At 40.7% G+C, this 13,467-nt stretch overlaps 1 protein-coding gene across 1 annotated transcript; it reads left to right on the top strand.

Annotated features, from left to right (window-relative positions):
• On the top strand, nt 1–571 carry LOC5566728 (39S ribosomal protein L47, mitochondrial). The gene is made up of 2 exons (XM_001651083.2): nt 1–194; nt 262–571. Exons 1-2 carry the CDS (start codon nt 100–102, stop codon nt 554–556), a joined length of 390 nt encoding a protein of 129 aa, XP_001651133.2. The 5' UTR covers nt 1–99; the 3' UTR covers nt 557–571.
• Nucleotides 572–13,467: the final 12,896 nt, after the last annotated feature.

Genomic DNA, 13,467 nt, shown 5'->3' with positions numbered 1-13,467 from the left:
CCTGCTTTGACATTTGACAAGCTCAGATCATTGAAAAAAGATTGCCGCATTCGGCATGTGTGTTTTAGAAGTTTAGAATTTTGCTAAAATTTTGTAATAATGAACGTGCTGAACAGAGTTTTGGTTGCCTCAAAGCAAGTGGGAAACATATATAATGTTGTTCGGACCAGTATACTTCATTATAATGGAAGCCTGTAAGTTATTCATCACGCTGCACACAATGTTTTGATTACATCACTACCAACTTGTGTACTCTCACAGGCTTTCGAGTGCGACTCCGGCCTCCATACAAATGGCCAAAAGCTTCTCCGTTTCGAGCAACCGTTTCGATTTGATGGATTTCTTCGACGACAAGAAAAACTGGGGCGAAAATGAAGTTAAACATGGTCGGGCGTGGAATAAAGACGAGCTGCGAATCAAGTCGAATGTGGATTTGCATAAACTTTGGTTCGTGCTTCTGAAGGAACGGAACATGCTGATGACCATGGAACATGAATGCGAGGAAAAGATGGAACTATTTCCCAGTCCCGAGCGGCTTGATAAGGTAAAATGGTAATAGGTGCTTTCAGGGTGGCCACCCGGTCGGGAATTTGCGGAAAAACCGCTGAAATTTGAAATCACCGTGAAAAGGTCGGGAAAATTGGGTTTATTCCACGAGTGGCGTGAGGTGAGAATTGTCGGTCTCGTATAGCGAGGTGACAATACTCGATTCGAGCGAAGTGACTCTCCATTTGATTTACACGGCGAGTCACTTCACTCGAGTCGAGAATTGTCTACCGGCAGCTTCATTTATTACCGCTAAACAAATATTCAAATCGTGATAACTTTTTTGTTTCTTGATTTTTTTGCACCAATTTTTCACAAGATTTCAAAAAAAAAACTAAGAATCCGTGTCGATATTAATCATTGCTGATCAAGTTTTAAAAATAGTCCGATGTTCCTTGGGGGACCGACATTCTCAATATAAAATGTCTTTGGCAGCCAATTTGTTTTTGATCAATTTATCAAAAAAATAAAATATGTACTATACAATGCCAAGTAATAAGGAGCTACTCTGAAAAAATAATACAAATCGGTTCAGTATTCTTGGAGAAATCTGAAAATTACAATATGAGCACATATGAGGTTTTTAAGAGTTAAATGCTGGTTACTCAAAGACGGCTGCACCAAATTGCTTCATTTTTTCACAACATACTCGCATTATTGTATCATTCCGTGAAGTGAATATCTGAACACGATAAAAAAATCTGTTGCCTGAGGTATTTAAGTGGGTTATGGCTAGCCATCGGTCTCCCTCCACGCGTCGGTCCCCCTCCCGTCGAGTAGGAATCCACAAAAAAGAACGGTTGCGAGTAGTGCGCACAGGATTATAAAAACAAATATTACCTAACAAATAATTACAGTCAATACGATTCATAATCAGGTCAAACACGAATAATTTTTTTTCTACGGTTCGCTAACGTTTCTAAGTCGATTAGTTGGCAACGATCGGTAATTTGATGGGATTGGACCACGGTAGACGACGTGCTACACACCAAGGAGCAAAAAAGAGTTTTTAAGGCTAAGTAGCCCGTCATTCGTTTTGGCAACAATGATGACTTTTCAGCTTGCATTTCAAAGTGATAAAACCCAGTCTTGATAGTTTATATTGATTTGAAAAAGTATCACTCTACGCGCTAATATGCATAAAGTATGCTGATACTTTTTCAGCTGTGTCAGTGCAAAACCAACTGATTTTCTTTGATTCGAATCCGTGAAATGAATTAGCAACAATCATCAACGACGCGTACAAATTTCAATGACGGAGTGATTTTTTTCCATCGCACTTTTCACGTAGCTCTTACGTAAATCATAGGTAGCCCAGGATGAACGCATGAACTTTGGAAGTTCGTCCATGGACCTATGGACCAATGCACGGGTTCACTATTTGACGTTTTAGCGGTGCCGTGTTATTTATGTGACCATGGAAACCAGTGAATTCGGCACCGCTCAAACGTCAAAATAGTGAACTCGTGCATCGGTCCATGCACGAGTTCACTAATTTGACGTTTGAGTGGTGCCGAATTCACTCGTTGCCATGATCACGTAAATAACACGGCACCGCTCAAACGTCAGATAGTGAACTCGTGCATTGCTCCATTCCACCGTCGCTAAACTTAAGAGCTACGTGGATTTTCCGATAGCCTTTACGAAGCGTTTCAGTAGGACCTAGATGGTTTTGCATTAAATTTAACTGTAATGAAGACCAATCTTATTTCTAATAGGCTTTGGAAGAAAACTAATTCACAATTGGAAAATGTAAACAAACTTAAAGATTGTGCTACTTTTATTGTTAATCTGAGCATTTTGAATCCTGTTTCCTCAATTTTGTGAGTTTGGTCTGTCTTACTGTAGCCTTCGCGTGAAAATATGAAGCAATGCAGGGATTCATCACTATTCAAAGCATATTTACCTTGAAATCAATCTTACACAGTGTTTAAAGCCGCAGCTGCTTCTGAAGTTCTTCAAAAATCAAGCAAGCGCCATCTTAGGATTTGAGCTCAACACCGAATGCACGTACACTAAGCAGATGTCAAAGTGAACTTAGGCACCTACGTGAATTCCACGTAAGTGCGATAGGTAATCTCAGTAAACATTACCGAGTCACTATTTGGTAGGTACACGCAAAAAAATTGTGCGGTAAGAACTACTATTTCAGGGGATTAACTTAAGCGCTCGCACCGGCAATTTTCAGCAGACCAGAAATGCGCTTGATTTCACCATGTTTGTAGTCGAAATCAGATTGTTGTAAATTATTTCTGTCAAATGTACCAGTTATATGGTGGGATGTACCGTAAACATAGTAAATTGGTCTAAAATTCCATGATAGTTTCAAGAATGGGCGTAGTCAGCTACAATAGTAATTATTACCACAGAATTTTTTCCCGTGTATGAATGGTTTAGTGATCTTTATCTTAGTCAGGTGAAGTGGAGGTAAAATGAATTTGGAATGATCTTCTCTTTTTCATTTTCGACTTTTGCAGTCAGCTATTTTTACTTTTAGGGGAAAGGTATTCAATATCGGCAGATAGAGATATGTTTGCCAAATTAAGTGTAATTGTGGTAACATTGTGCTAAGAGATTATGTAGCCGGCGGGACTTGAACCCACAATTTCCATTATGTACACGGACGCATTACCAATTATACTACAGCTACGCTACGGTAAACTGAAGTATTTGGCTAATGACCTTTGTAGCATCCCCAAGCCCCACAATCTTACTAGTCCAATATACCACACTTATCCCTCACCATATCTCTATCTGCCGGCATTGAATACAGTCGGTGTGTGAACCCACAATTTCCAATTAATTAACAATTAATGGAAATTGTGGGTTCAAGTCCCGCCGGCTACATAATCTTTTAGCACAATGTTACCACAATTACACTTAATTTGGCAAACATATCTCTATCTGCCGATATTGAATACCTTTCCCCTAAAAAGTAAAAATAGCTGACTGCAAAAGTCGAAAATAAAAAAGAGAAGAGTAAACCCCTTTGATACGGATGTATCATAGCCGTCGTTGGTCAGTGTGTACGGCAGCAGCCACGCACCTATTCCTCAGCCGAATCGACAACCCGTGCGATCATATGGGGATGTAGGTACAATAGTGTTGCGTTTTCTCACACCGACTGTATTCAATGCCGGCAGATAGAGATATGGTGAGGGATAAGTGTGGATATTGGACTAGTAAGATTGTGGGGCTTGGGGATGCTACAAAGGTCATTAGCCAAATACTTCAGTTTACCGTAGCGTAGCTGTAGTATAATTGGTAATGCGTCCGTGTACATAATGGAAATTGTGGGTTCAAGTCCCGCCGGCTACATAATCTTTTAGCACAATGTTACCACAATTACACTTAATTTGGTAAACATATCTCTATCTGCCGATATTGAATACCTTTCCCCTAAAAGTTTGGAATGATCTACATGATTTTTCACGTAGCAATGACGTTTGGATTTTTTTGAGTGTACTAGTGATATGCTCGTTAAACTTATCTTTAGAGTCAATAACGAAGCCGCGATCCCGAATTTTGTTGACACGTTCTAATTGTTCACTGTCGAATATGTACGGGAAGAAGAATGGAGAGCGCTGACGACTGTAGGATATAACCTTGCATTTCGCGAAGTTCACTTGCATTCCATTCCTTTCGCACCAGTCCAAAACCATGTTCAGATCTTTCTGAAGAGCACAGCAGTCTAACGGTGACAGAACGGTACGGTAGATTTTTAAGTCATCCGCGAACATCAAACAATCACAGCGCAGAAGACTACAGATGTCGTTGACGAAAATTATGAAAATTAATGGGCCAAGGTGGCTGCCTTGTGGGACTTTGGAGGAAACGTGAAGGTATCGGAATATGCGTCTCTAATTTTTACGTAACTCTTACGATTAGTTATGTACGATGACGTCCAGTTTATGATCCAATCGGGCAAGTCAATGTGGCGCATTTTCTCCACAGCTAACGTGTGAGGCACTTTGTCGAAAGCTTTGGATAAATCAACGTAAACTGCGCCAACCTGCTACTTCTTTTCGATCCTCTTAGTCAATTTGTTCGCAAATGTCATGAGATTTGTAGTCGTTGAATGGTTTCTCATGAATCCATGATGACTATCAGATATCACATGTCGGACGGAGCGGTAAAAAACTTCATGAACTATTTTCTCAAGTACCTTACCCAAGCAGCTTAGTATTGAGATTAGGCGATAATTCTCGACATTGTGAATACTGCCACTTTTGTGAATGGGCGTAATGGATGCAATCTTCCACGCATCAGGAAAAATGCCGTCCAATAAGGATTCATTCAAATATTACGTAACGCAAAATTTGCCAACTTTAGACCCCCTTCCTCCCCCACGTAACAGCTTTTGTATGGAAAATTTTAAATTTTTGTATGAACCGTAACACTATGTAAGACCCCCTCCCTCTCCCTGTTGGGTTACGTAATATTTGAACGGTCCCTAACGACTTGTTGAAAATAATCGATGCTGGTAACGAGTGCAAAGACGCACACTGTTCAAAGAAAACAGGAGGAAGGCGATCCGGCCCAGCATCTGCCAGCGCTGTTGATACTTCCAGGCGAGGTAGATGGATGGAACTGTCAGAAGCAGTTTGAACGACGCAAAGAAGTTTGCGGTATCTCGGATCTTTACAGCTGCGGTAAACCATGTCCGACGGAACTCCATGACCGTGCTTCCTGCTTTTAACGAAAAACCAGAACGAAAAGGGGTCGTGCTTGAAGTCGGATTCCAGGCGTCTGATGTAATTCCGAAATGCGGTTGTTCGCAGTTCATCATATAGGTTTTCCACCTTTTCCACTCTCAAGAGAGAAGCAGTCTCTGCTGATCGGTGCTTGAAGTACTTTTTACGGACTTTTCGAAGCCTGTTTCGCATTGTTCTTAACTCCCGGTTGAGTATCAGTTACAGACGAAATGTCGCATTTCAGACGTCCATTGCAGTTCGTAATATCGTTCACCTGAGAGAGTCCAGTGTCGAGAATCGATTGAGTTGAGTGCGAGGAGATGGAACAGCTTTGCCGGTCTCAAGAAACGCGTAAGTTCTATCAGAAGCTCAACGCATCCCGCAACGGCTTCGTGCCGCGAGCCGAGATGTGCAGGGATAAGGATGGGAGCATTCTGACGGACGAGCGTGAGGTGATCGAAAGGTGGAAGCAGCACTTCGATGAGCACCTGAATGGCGCTGAGAGCACAGGCAGTGAAGGACGGGACAACGGAGGAAATGCCTTCGTCAGTACTGCGAAATCAACCAGCCCCCACGTTGAGGGAGGTTAAGGATGCCATTCACCAGCTCAAGAACAATAAAGCTGCTGGTAAGGATGGTATCGGAGCTGAACTCATAAAGATGGGTCCGGAGAGGCTGGCCATTTGTCTGCACCAGCTGATAGGCACAATCTGGGAAACAGAACAGCTACCGGAGGAGTGGAAGGAAGGGGTAATATGCCCCATCTACAAGAAAGGCGACAAGTTAGATTGTGAGAACTTTCGAGCGATCACCATTCTAAATGCGGCCTACAAAGTATTATCCCAGATCATCTTCCGTCGTCTGTCACCTGTAGTAAACGAGTTCGTGGGAAGTTATCAAGCCGGCTTCGTTGACGGCCGATCGACAACGGACCAGATCTTTACTGTACGGCAAATCCTCCAAAAATGTCGTGAATACCAGGTCCCAACGCATCATCTTTTCATCGATTTCAAGGCGGCATACGACAGTATCGACCGCGTAGAGCTAAGGAAAATCATGGACGAGAACAGCTTTCCCGGGAAGCTCACGAGACTGATAAGAGCGACGATGAAGGGTGTGCAAAATTGTGTGAAGGTTTCAGGCGAACACTCCAGTTCGTTTGTATCCCACCGGGGACTACGACAAGGTGATGGATTTTCGTGCCTTTGTTCAATATTGCGCTAGAAGGTGTTATGCGAAGAGCCGGGCTTAACAGCCGGGGTACGATTTTTACGAGATCCAGTCAATTTGTTTGCTTCGCGGATGATATGGACATCGTCGGTCGAACATTTGAAAAGGTGGCAGACATGTACACCCGCCTGAAACGCGAGGCAGCAAAAGTTGGACTGGTTGTGAATGCGGCCAAGACAAAGTACATGCTAGCTGGTGGGACCGAGCGTGACAGGGCTCGCCTAGGTAGCAGTGTTACGATAGACGGGGATACTTTCCAGGTGGTCGACGAGTTCGTCTACCTTGGATCCTTGCTGACGGCTGACAATAACGTTAGCCGCGAAATACGGAGGCGCATCATCAGTGGAAGTCGGGCCTACTATGGGCTCCAGAAGAAGCTGCGGTCAAAAAAGATTCATGCCCGCACCAAATGTACCATGTACAAAACGCTCATAAGGCCGGTAGTTCTCTACGGGCATGAAACGTGGACGATGCTCGAGGAGGACCTGCAAGCACTTGGAGTCTTCGAACGTCGGGTGCTTAGGACGATCTTCGGCGGTGTGCAGGAGAACGGTGTGTGGCGGCGAAGGATGAACCACGAGCTCGCCCAACTCTACGGCGAACCCAGTATCCAGAAGGTGGCCAAAGCTGGAAGGATACGATGGGCAGGGCATGTTGCAAGAATGCCGGACAGCAACCCTGCAAAGATGGTGTTCGCTTCGGATCCGGTTGGTACAAGAAGGCGTGGAGCGCAGCGAGCTAGTTGGGCGGATCAAGTGCGTATCGATTTGGCGAGCGTGGGGCAGAACCGAGGATGGAGAGATGCGGCCACGAACCGAGTATTGTGGCGTGAAATTGTTGATTCAGTGTTATCTGTGTAGATGTTAACTAAATAAATGAAATGTTTTCTACGGAATTGACGGACCCCTCAGAGGCAGAAAATAATTCAATTCAACCCGGTGAAACTAATCAGGACTTGGCAACAAATAATAATGACAATTCATCATATGGTTTAACAGACTTAAATAACGAACTACCAATAATTTCTTCTGAAACACAGCCAACTGAAAGTTTAATCTATTGTCAGAACTTTAATCGCATGAAAAGTGCTTTTAAAATTAATGAAATTCATAAAAATATATTAAGTTCATCGTACTCAATCATTTTGGGAACAGAAACAAGTTGGAATGATGATGTGAAAAGTGAAGAAATTTCTGGTAGCAATTACTACGTATTTCGCAATGATCGTGACTTACTTTTAACACAAAGAAGATCGGGCGGAGGAGTCGTCGTTGCAATATCATCAAATTTCAGTTCTGAAATCATTGCTACACCTAAATTTAAAGAATTTGAGCATGTGTGGATTAAATCAAATATTGGTAATGAAACTCATATTTTTGTATCAGTTTACTTTCCCCCAGATCAGGCTTGTAAGTCAACATACGAGAGTTTTTTCCTGATAGCAGAAGAAATCATAACTCAACTTCCTCCCGAAAACAAGGTGCATATTTATGGCGATTTCAATCAACGTAATGCAGATTTCATTCCTGATTTTGAAAACGAGAGTATTCTACTCCCTGTTGTTGGCGATAATGTAACTTTGCAATTTATTTTTGACAAAACTGCATCCTTAGGCCTTAATCAAATAAATCACGTAAAAAATAAACAAAACTGTTACTTAGATTTTTTATTGACAAATATGCATGAAGATTTCTGTGTAAGTGAGTCAATTTCACCATTATGGAAAAATGAAGCGTTTCACACGGCAATAGAATATTCTATGTTTATGCATATTTATCATACTCCTCACGAATATATGTATGAGAATATTTTCGATTATAGTAGAGCCAATTATACTAATATTAGACTAAAATTAGATAACGCAAATTGGCAATCTGTTTTGAGAAATCAAAGTAATATTGAATGTGCAATAGAAATCTTTTACAATTTATTGTGGGAAACCATTAGGGAGGAAGTACCTGTTAAGAAGAGACGAAGGAATCACAACTCAAAAAATCCAATTTGGTTCAACAAGCAAATCAGAAATTTGAAAAATCGAAAACAAAAAGCTCACAAAGTTTACGGAAGATATAAAAAAACAGACGATTTAGAAAAATATTTGGTTATTTGCGACCAACTCAATTTAGCCATTTCTACAGCACTTACCGAGTACAACATAAAAACTGAAAATGAAATAAAGTCATGTCCAAAGATTTTTTTCAATTACGTTAAAACTAAACTCAAATCGTGCAACTTTCCATCAACAATGACTTTGGATGAAAAAGTAGGAAATAATTCTGAAGATATTTGCAATCTTTTCGCAAAAAAAATTTCAAGAAAATTATTCTACATTTTCGGAAAATGATCGAGATTATTCTTACTTTTCACATTTTGCTGACTTTCCGAGTGATGTTGGCGTTAATTCTATAAATGTTCTAGACATTTTGTTTGGTCTTAAAAATTTGGACGCCACTAAAGGATCAGGGCCAGATGAAATTCCACCCGGATTCATTAAAAACTTAGCAAGTGAACTCACAACTCCATTATTTTGGTTATTCAATATGTCTCTTCAAATTGGCCAATTTCCAAAGGTATGGAAAAAATCATTCCTCATACCAATATATAAATCAGGTAAGAAATCGGACATTCGAAATTATCGCGGTATTGCTATTATGTCATGTATTCCAAAACTTTTCGAGTTAATTGTAAACAAAAATATGTTTACCCAAATAAAAAAATCGTATAACAAACGCTCAACACGGCTTTTTCAAAGGTCGTTCGACCACTACGAACCTTCTGGAATTTGTAAGTTACTCACTGAGTGCAATGGATAAAGGTTACTCCGTAGAAGCTCTTTACACTGACTTTAGTAAAGCATTTGATAAACTTGACATTCCAATGTTGACTTTCAAGCTTGAAAAAATGGGAATCGAAATGAGTCTCCTTAAGTGGATCAAGTCCTATTTAAACGACCGTCAGCAAATAGTAAAATTCAATGGGAAAAGATCAAATCCAATACATGTTTACATCTGGAGTACCTCAAGGCTCACACTTAGGCCCTCTTCTTTTTATTTTATATGTTAATGACGTTTCTTATATTCTAAACAAACTGAGGGTCCTTATATATGCTGACGACATGAAGCTATTTTTAGAAATAAAGAATGATGACGATCATAATGTTTTTAAGAATGGGATACAAATTTTCTACACGTGGTGCTGCAAAAGTTTATTGGAATTGAATATAAAAAATGTAACCTCATAAGTTATAGCAGAAAACGAACCACACCAAATATGTCTATTGTTTTAGGAAACAAACATGTAAAAAAATGTGATAAAATAAGAGACTTAGGAGTTATCTTAGACTCAAAACTATCATTTCTCGCGTAACATTACTAAAGGACGTATCTAACATTGAGAGGCTCTCTTTGTTTACTTTCTCTTTCATGAATAACTGAGTCACATTAATCTCTTCTGTTGCTTTTTTTGTATGAAACGCTAGTCAAGGAAATTGACTTTCGATCTATAATGAAAAACTTCCCAAAATCTTTAGTATTCCACTGTTATAATCAAAAGAGAACGAGAGAGGAGAGAATCTCTCATTTGTACATGGGTCCTTTGGTAATGTTACGCGAGATTTGTAGATCACTATAATGCAATAATTCATAGAGCAGGAAATATGCTCAATTTCATAAAACGATTTGGCCAACACTTTCGTGATCCTTACACATTAAAAATACTTTATGTTGCATATGTAAGATCAATATTAGAATATTGTAGTATTGTTTGGTCACCTTACACAAAAAAACATGAAGAACGTATAGAATCGATACAAAAGCAGTTTTTATTATACGCACTACGTAATTTAGGCTGGTCAGTACTTCCACGATGTATGCTTATCAATATGAACTTCCACACGATGCATGCTTATCAATATGAAATCACTGAAAGTGCGTCGTGATTATGCTATGGTTTCTTTTGTTAACGATATTGTTTCACAGCGCATTGATTCTGCTGATATACGTTCAAAACTGAATTTTTATACTCCAACTCGTTACTTACGCAATCGTTACTTGTTCACAGTAGGTCATCATCGCACGAACTACGCTAAATTTAGTCCGTTGAATCAGATGATGACTATATATAATCAGCATTGTGAAATGATTGATGTTAACATGTCTCGAACAAAACTGAAAAAATACTTTTTGATATACAAAACAATAGTAACTGAGGAATGTATTATGAATCGAGTATACTCAACAAATTTATAATATATAAACACATAGATATTAAGAACACAATGTAATTTAGAATGGTCTACAAAATGCTTGACGTCAAATAAATAAATAAAATGAAATGAATGATGACGCATCTAAAAATGCCTTTTTCGGGAAATTGAAATCATAAAGCAAAAAGTAAATGATTGGAATCTTCCTTTCTAACAAAACTTCACTTGATAGATGCAAATTTATTGCGGAAAGTCAAGAATTTCTATTTGTGGAAAAGGTAGATTTGAGGTTAGGGAATCGCCACTCCAATAAACAGATGATCAGTCTACAAGCTATACTCCCGTCGTATAGTTATATATAACTTGTAGCTATACTTGTCGAGCGGCCTACACGAAAACCAGCTTGGTATTCGCCGACTCCTCGAGCGGTCTCAGTCTGTTAAATAGGATGTGCGACAGTATTTTGTACGCCGAATTCAGTAGGGTAAATCCTCTGTAATTGGCACACTACAATCTGTGCCTTTTCTTGTACATTAGGCGTATAAGGTCATCCAACCAGCCGGTGGGCATTTCATCGTCCTCCCATACCTTCAGAAGTACTCGGTGGATCGAATGGTAAAGCAGCTTACTTTCGTGCTTGAGAAACTCGATCAGGATCTCATCATTTCCAGCAGCCTTACAGTTCGTCAGTTCATATGATCGGTGAGCAGCCATCGCCGTTTTGTCGGTCAGTAAATTCGCTTCTCGATCATTGCACATGGTGAACACTGGTACAGTATTTTTCGCTTTATGCTGTCTTGCGCTTCAGCTACCACACTGTCTTTGTACTTTTTTTTCTTCCTTTCAACGGTGGATTCGCTTTTCTTCAACTCTCGCTGTCCAGTACCGCTCTCTGTTCTGTTGGGTTCTGGCCACAAGCATACTGCTTCTGTCGACAGTCTTTACGTATGCCACTTTCTGGTACTCTTCTTCGAACCAGTCGTTTCGTCTTCGTCGTTGACTAGTGCCAATCACTTCTCGCGCCGTTCAAGTCACAGCTTCGTGGATAGGGTTCCACAAGCTGTCGAAATTTTCAGAAACGTTGATTCTTCCCAACTGCTCGTCTAGCTGCTGGCAGAACTGTGCAGCAAGCCCATCAGTCGACAAGCGTTGAATATTGAAGCGCAGCGTTCTGTTAGTTCTGGAACTCGTGACGCTGGATAACCGCACCCGTATTTTAGTTATAATGAGATAATAATCTGAGTCGGTACTATGACCTCGGAAGGTCATGACATCCATGACATCTGAGAAATGTCGTCCATCAACCAGCACGTGATCTATTTGGGAGCAGGCAACGCCACTCGGGTGTCGCCAGGTGTGTTTGCGGATATTATTGCGTGCGAAGTACATACTGAGCAGCGAAGGTTACTAGCCGCAGGCCATTATCTTCTTTCCCTATCTGCGCATTTGCGTCGCCGATTACTATCTTGACATCTTGCTTTTAGCACTTTTCGTAGGCCTTTCCTATGCTCTCATAGAACTTATCCTCCATGTCATCGGGCTTATCGTTCGTCGACGCATATATGCTGAATCAGCTGTAATTGAAGAATTTCCTTTTCAACACACAGATTCGGTCGCTTACCGGTTTCCACCGAATAACTCGCTTCATCTGCTTCCCAATCACTGTGAAGCCAACTCCACGTTCTGCTCAGTCGCCGCCGCTGATGTAGACGTGGTACTTGAATGAAGGTTTGGCAATGGGATCCACTGCTCGGAATTCACGTTTTCCGGTTTTTGGCCAGCATATTTCCTGGATAGCTGTCACGTTCACACCGACATTCCGCACAACAACTTTCCAATCGTTGTCCTTTATTCGTGGCCGGGTCTGTTGCCGTAAAATCCGTTTGCTCTACTTTTGCCTTTCTTGGTTGGTTTAGAGTCTTCAATAGGCCACCTAACTAGGGTTGCGCTACCTACATCGTGCTAGAGGGGCTGCCTCATCGGCGCTGACACGATACAGCATTGTCCGTTTGTTCTTTACATGATGACCTCGTCATAGCCATCATTACCATCCACCTTTATCAGGGCTTTGGACCTGTAACTCTGGTTCTCAATAGTTTCAAGTTGTTTCGGACATGCTACTATGGTGAGGCCGTCATGCGCTAAAGGTGTTATTGTTGAGGGGCTTTCTGCAGAAATTACTGGCTTAATTCTTGAATATGTTCTGAACTGGAATCTTAGAAGAAGTCGTTAGTAAATTTATGGAAGGATATTCGAATAAATTCCTGGAGAATTCTGGATTTTCTGAACTTTTTGAAAGTATCTTTGGAGTAACTCCTTCTCTTTGAAAGTAATGTCTGTGGTTATCGTTAAAAAAATCTAGGATGAACTCTTGAAGGAATTTTAAACGGAATAGTTGGTTAGGATGTCCAAAAAAATACTTATTGAACTCCTGAAAATCTTCGAGGCAATAGTTGTTGTGGACCTATTTGCGCACACCTCGTTATCAACGTGTTGTATGTCAGTGTCATTGTCATTCAGTGGTCGTTCTGATATTATAGTTTATAAGTTAACCCTCTAAAACCCATTTTTTTATTTTCGATCTAAATATGAACGTCATTACTCCGAATTCCAAAACCCCGAACGAGCCATCACCCCCGAATTCCAATATCATGGGGAAATGGCATCAATGTCATCATGTCAATATCATTGTAAATTGTAAAAAAAAATCGGGGAAATAGCATTCGGGGTGATGGAATTCGGGGTAATGGTACATTCGAGGTAATGGAATTTGGGGTGTTGGCATTCGGGGTA

Source organism: Aedes aegypti, unplaced genomic scaffold (assembly GCF_002204515.2).
Source record: "Aedes aegypti strain LVP_AGWG unplaced genomic scaffold, AaegL5.0 Primary Assembly AGWG_AaegL5_hic_scaff_157_PBJ_arrow, whole genome shotgun sequence".
In the NCBI taxonomy this organism is placed as follows: domain Eukaryota; kingdom Metazoa; phylum Arthropoda; class Insecta; order Diptera; family Culicidae; genus Aedes; species Aedes aegypti.
The sequence above is the reverse complement of the archived record's forward strand: the minus strand, read 5'-3'. Positions and strand labels throughout refer to the sequence as shown.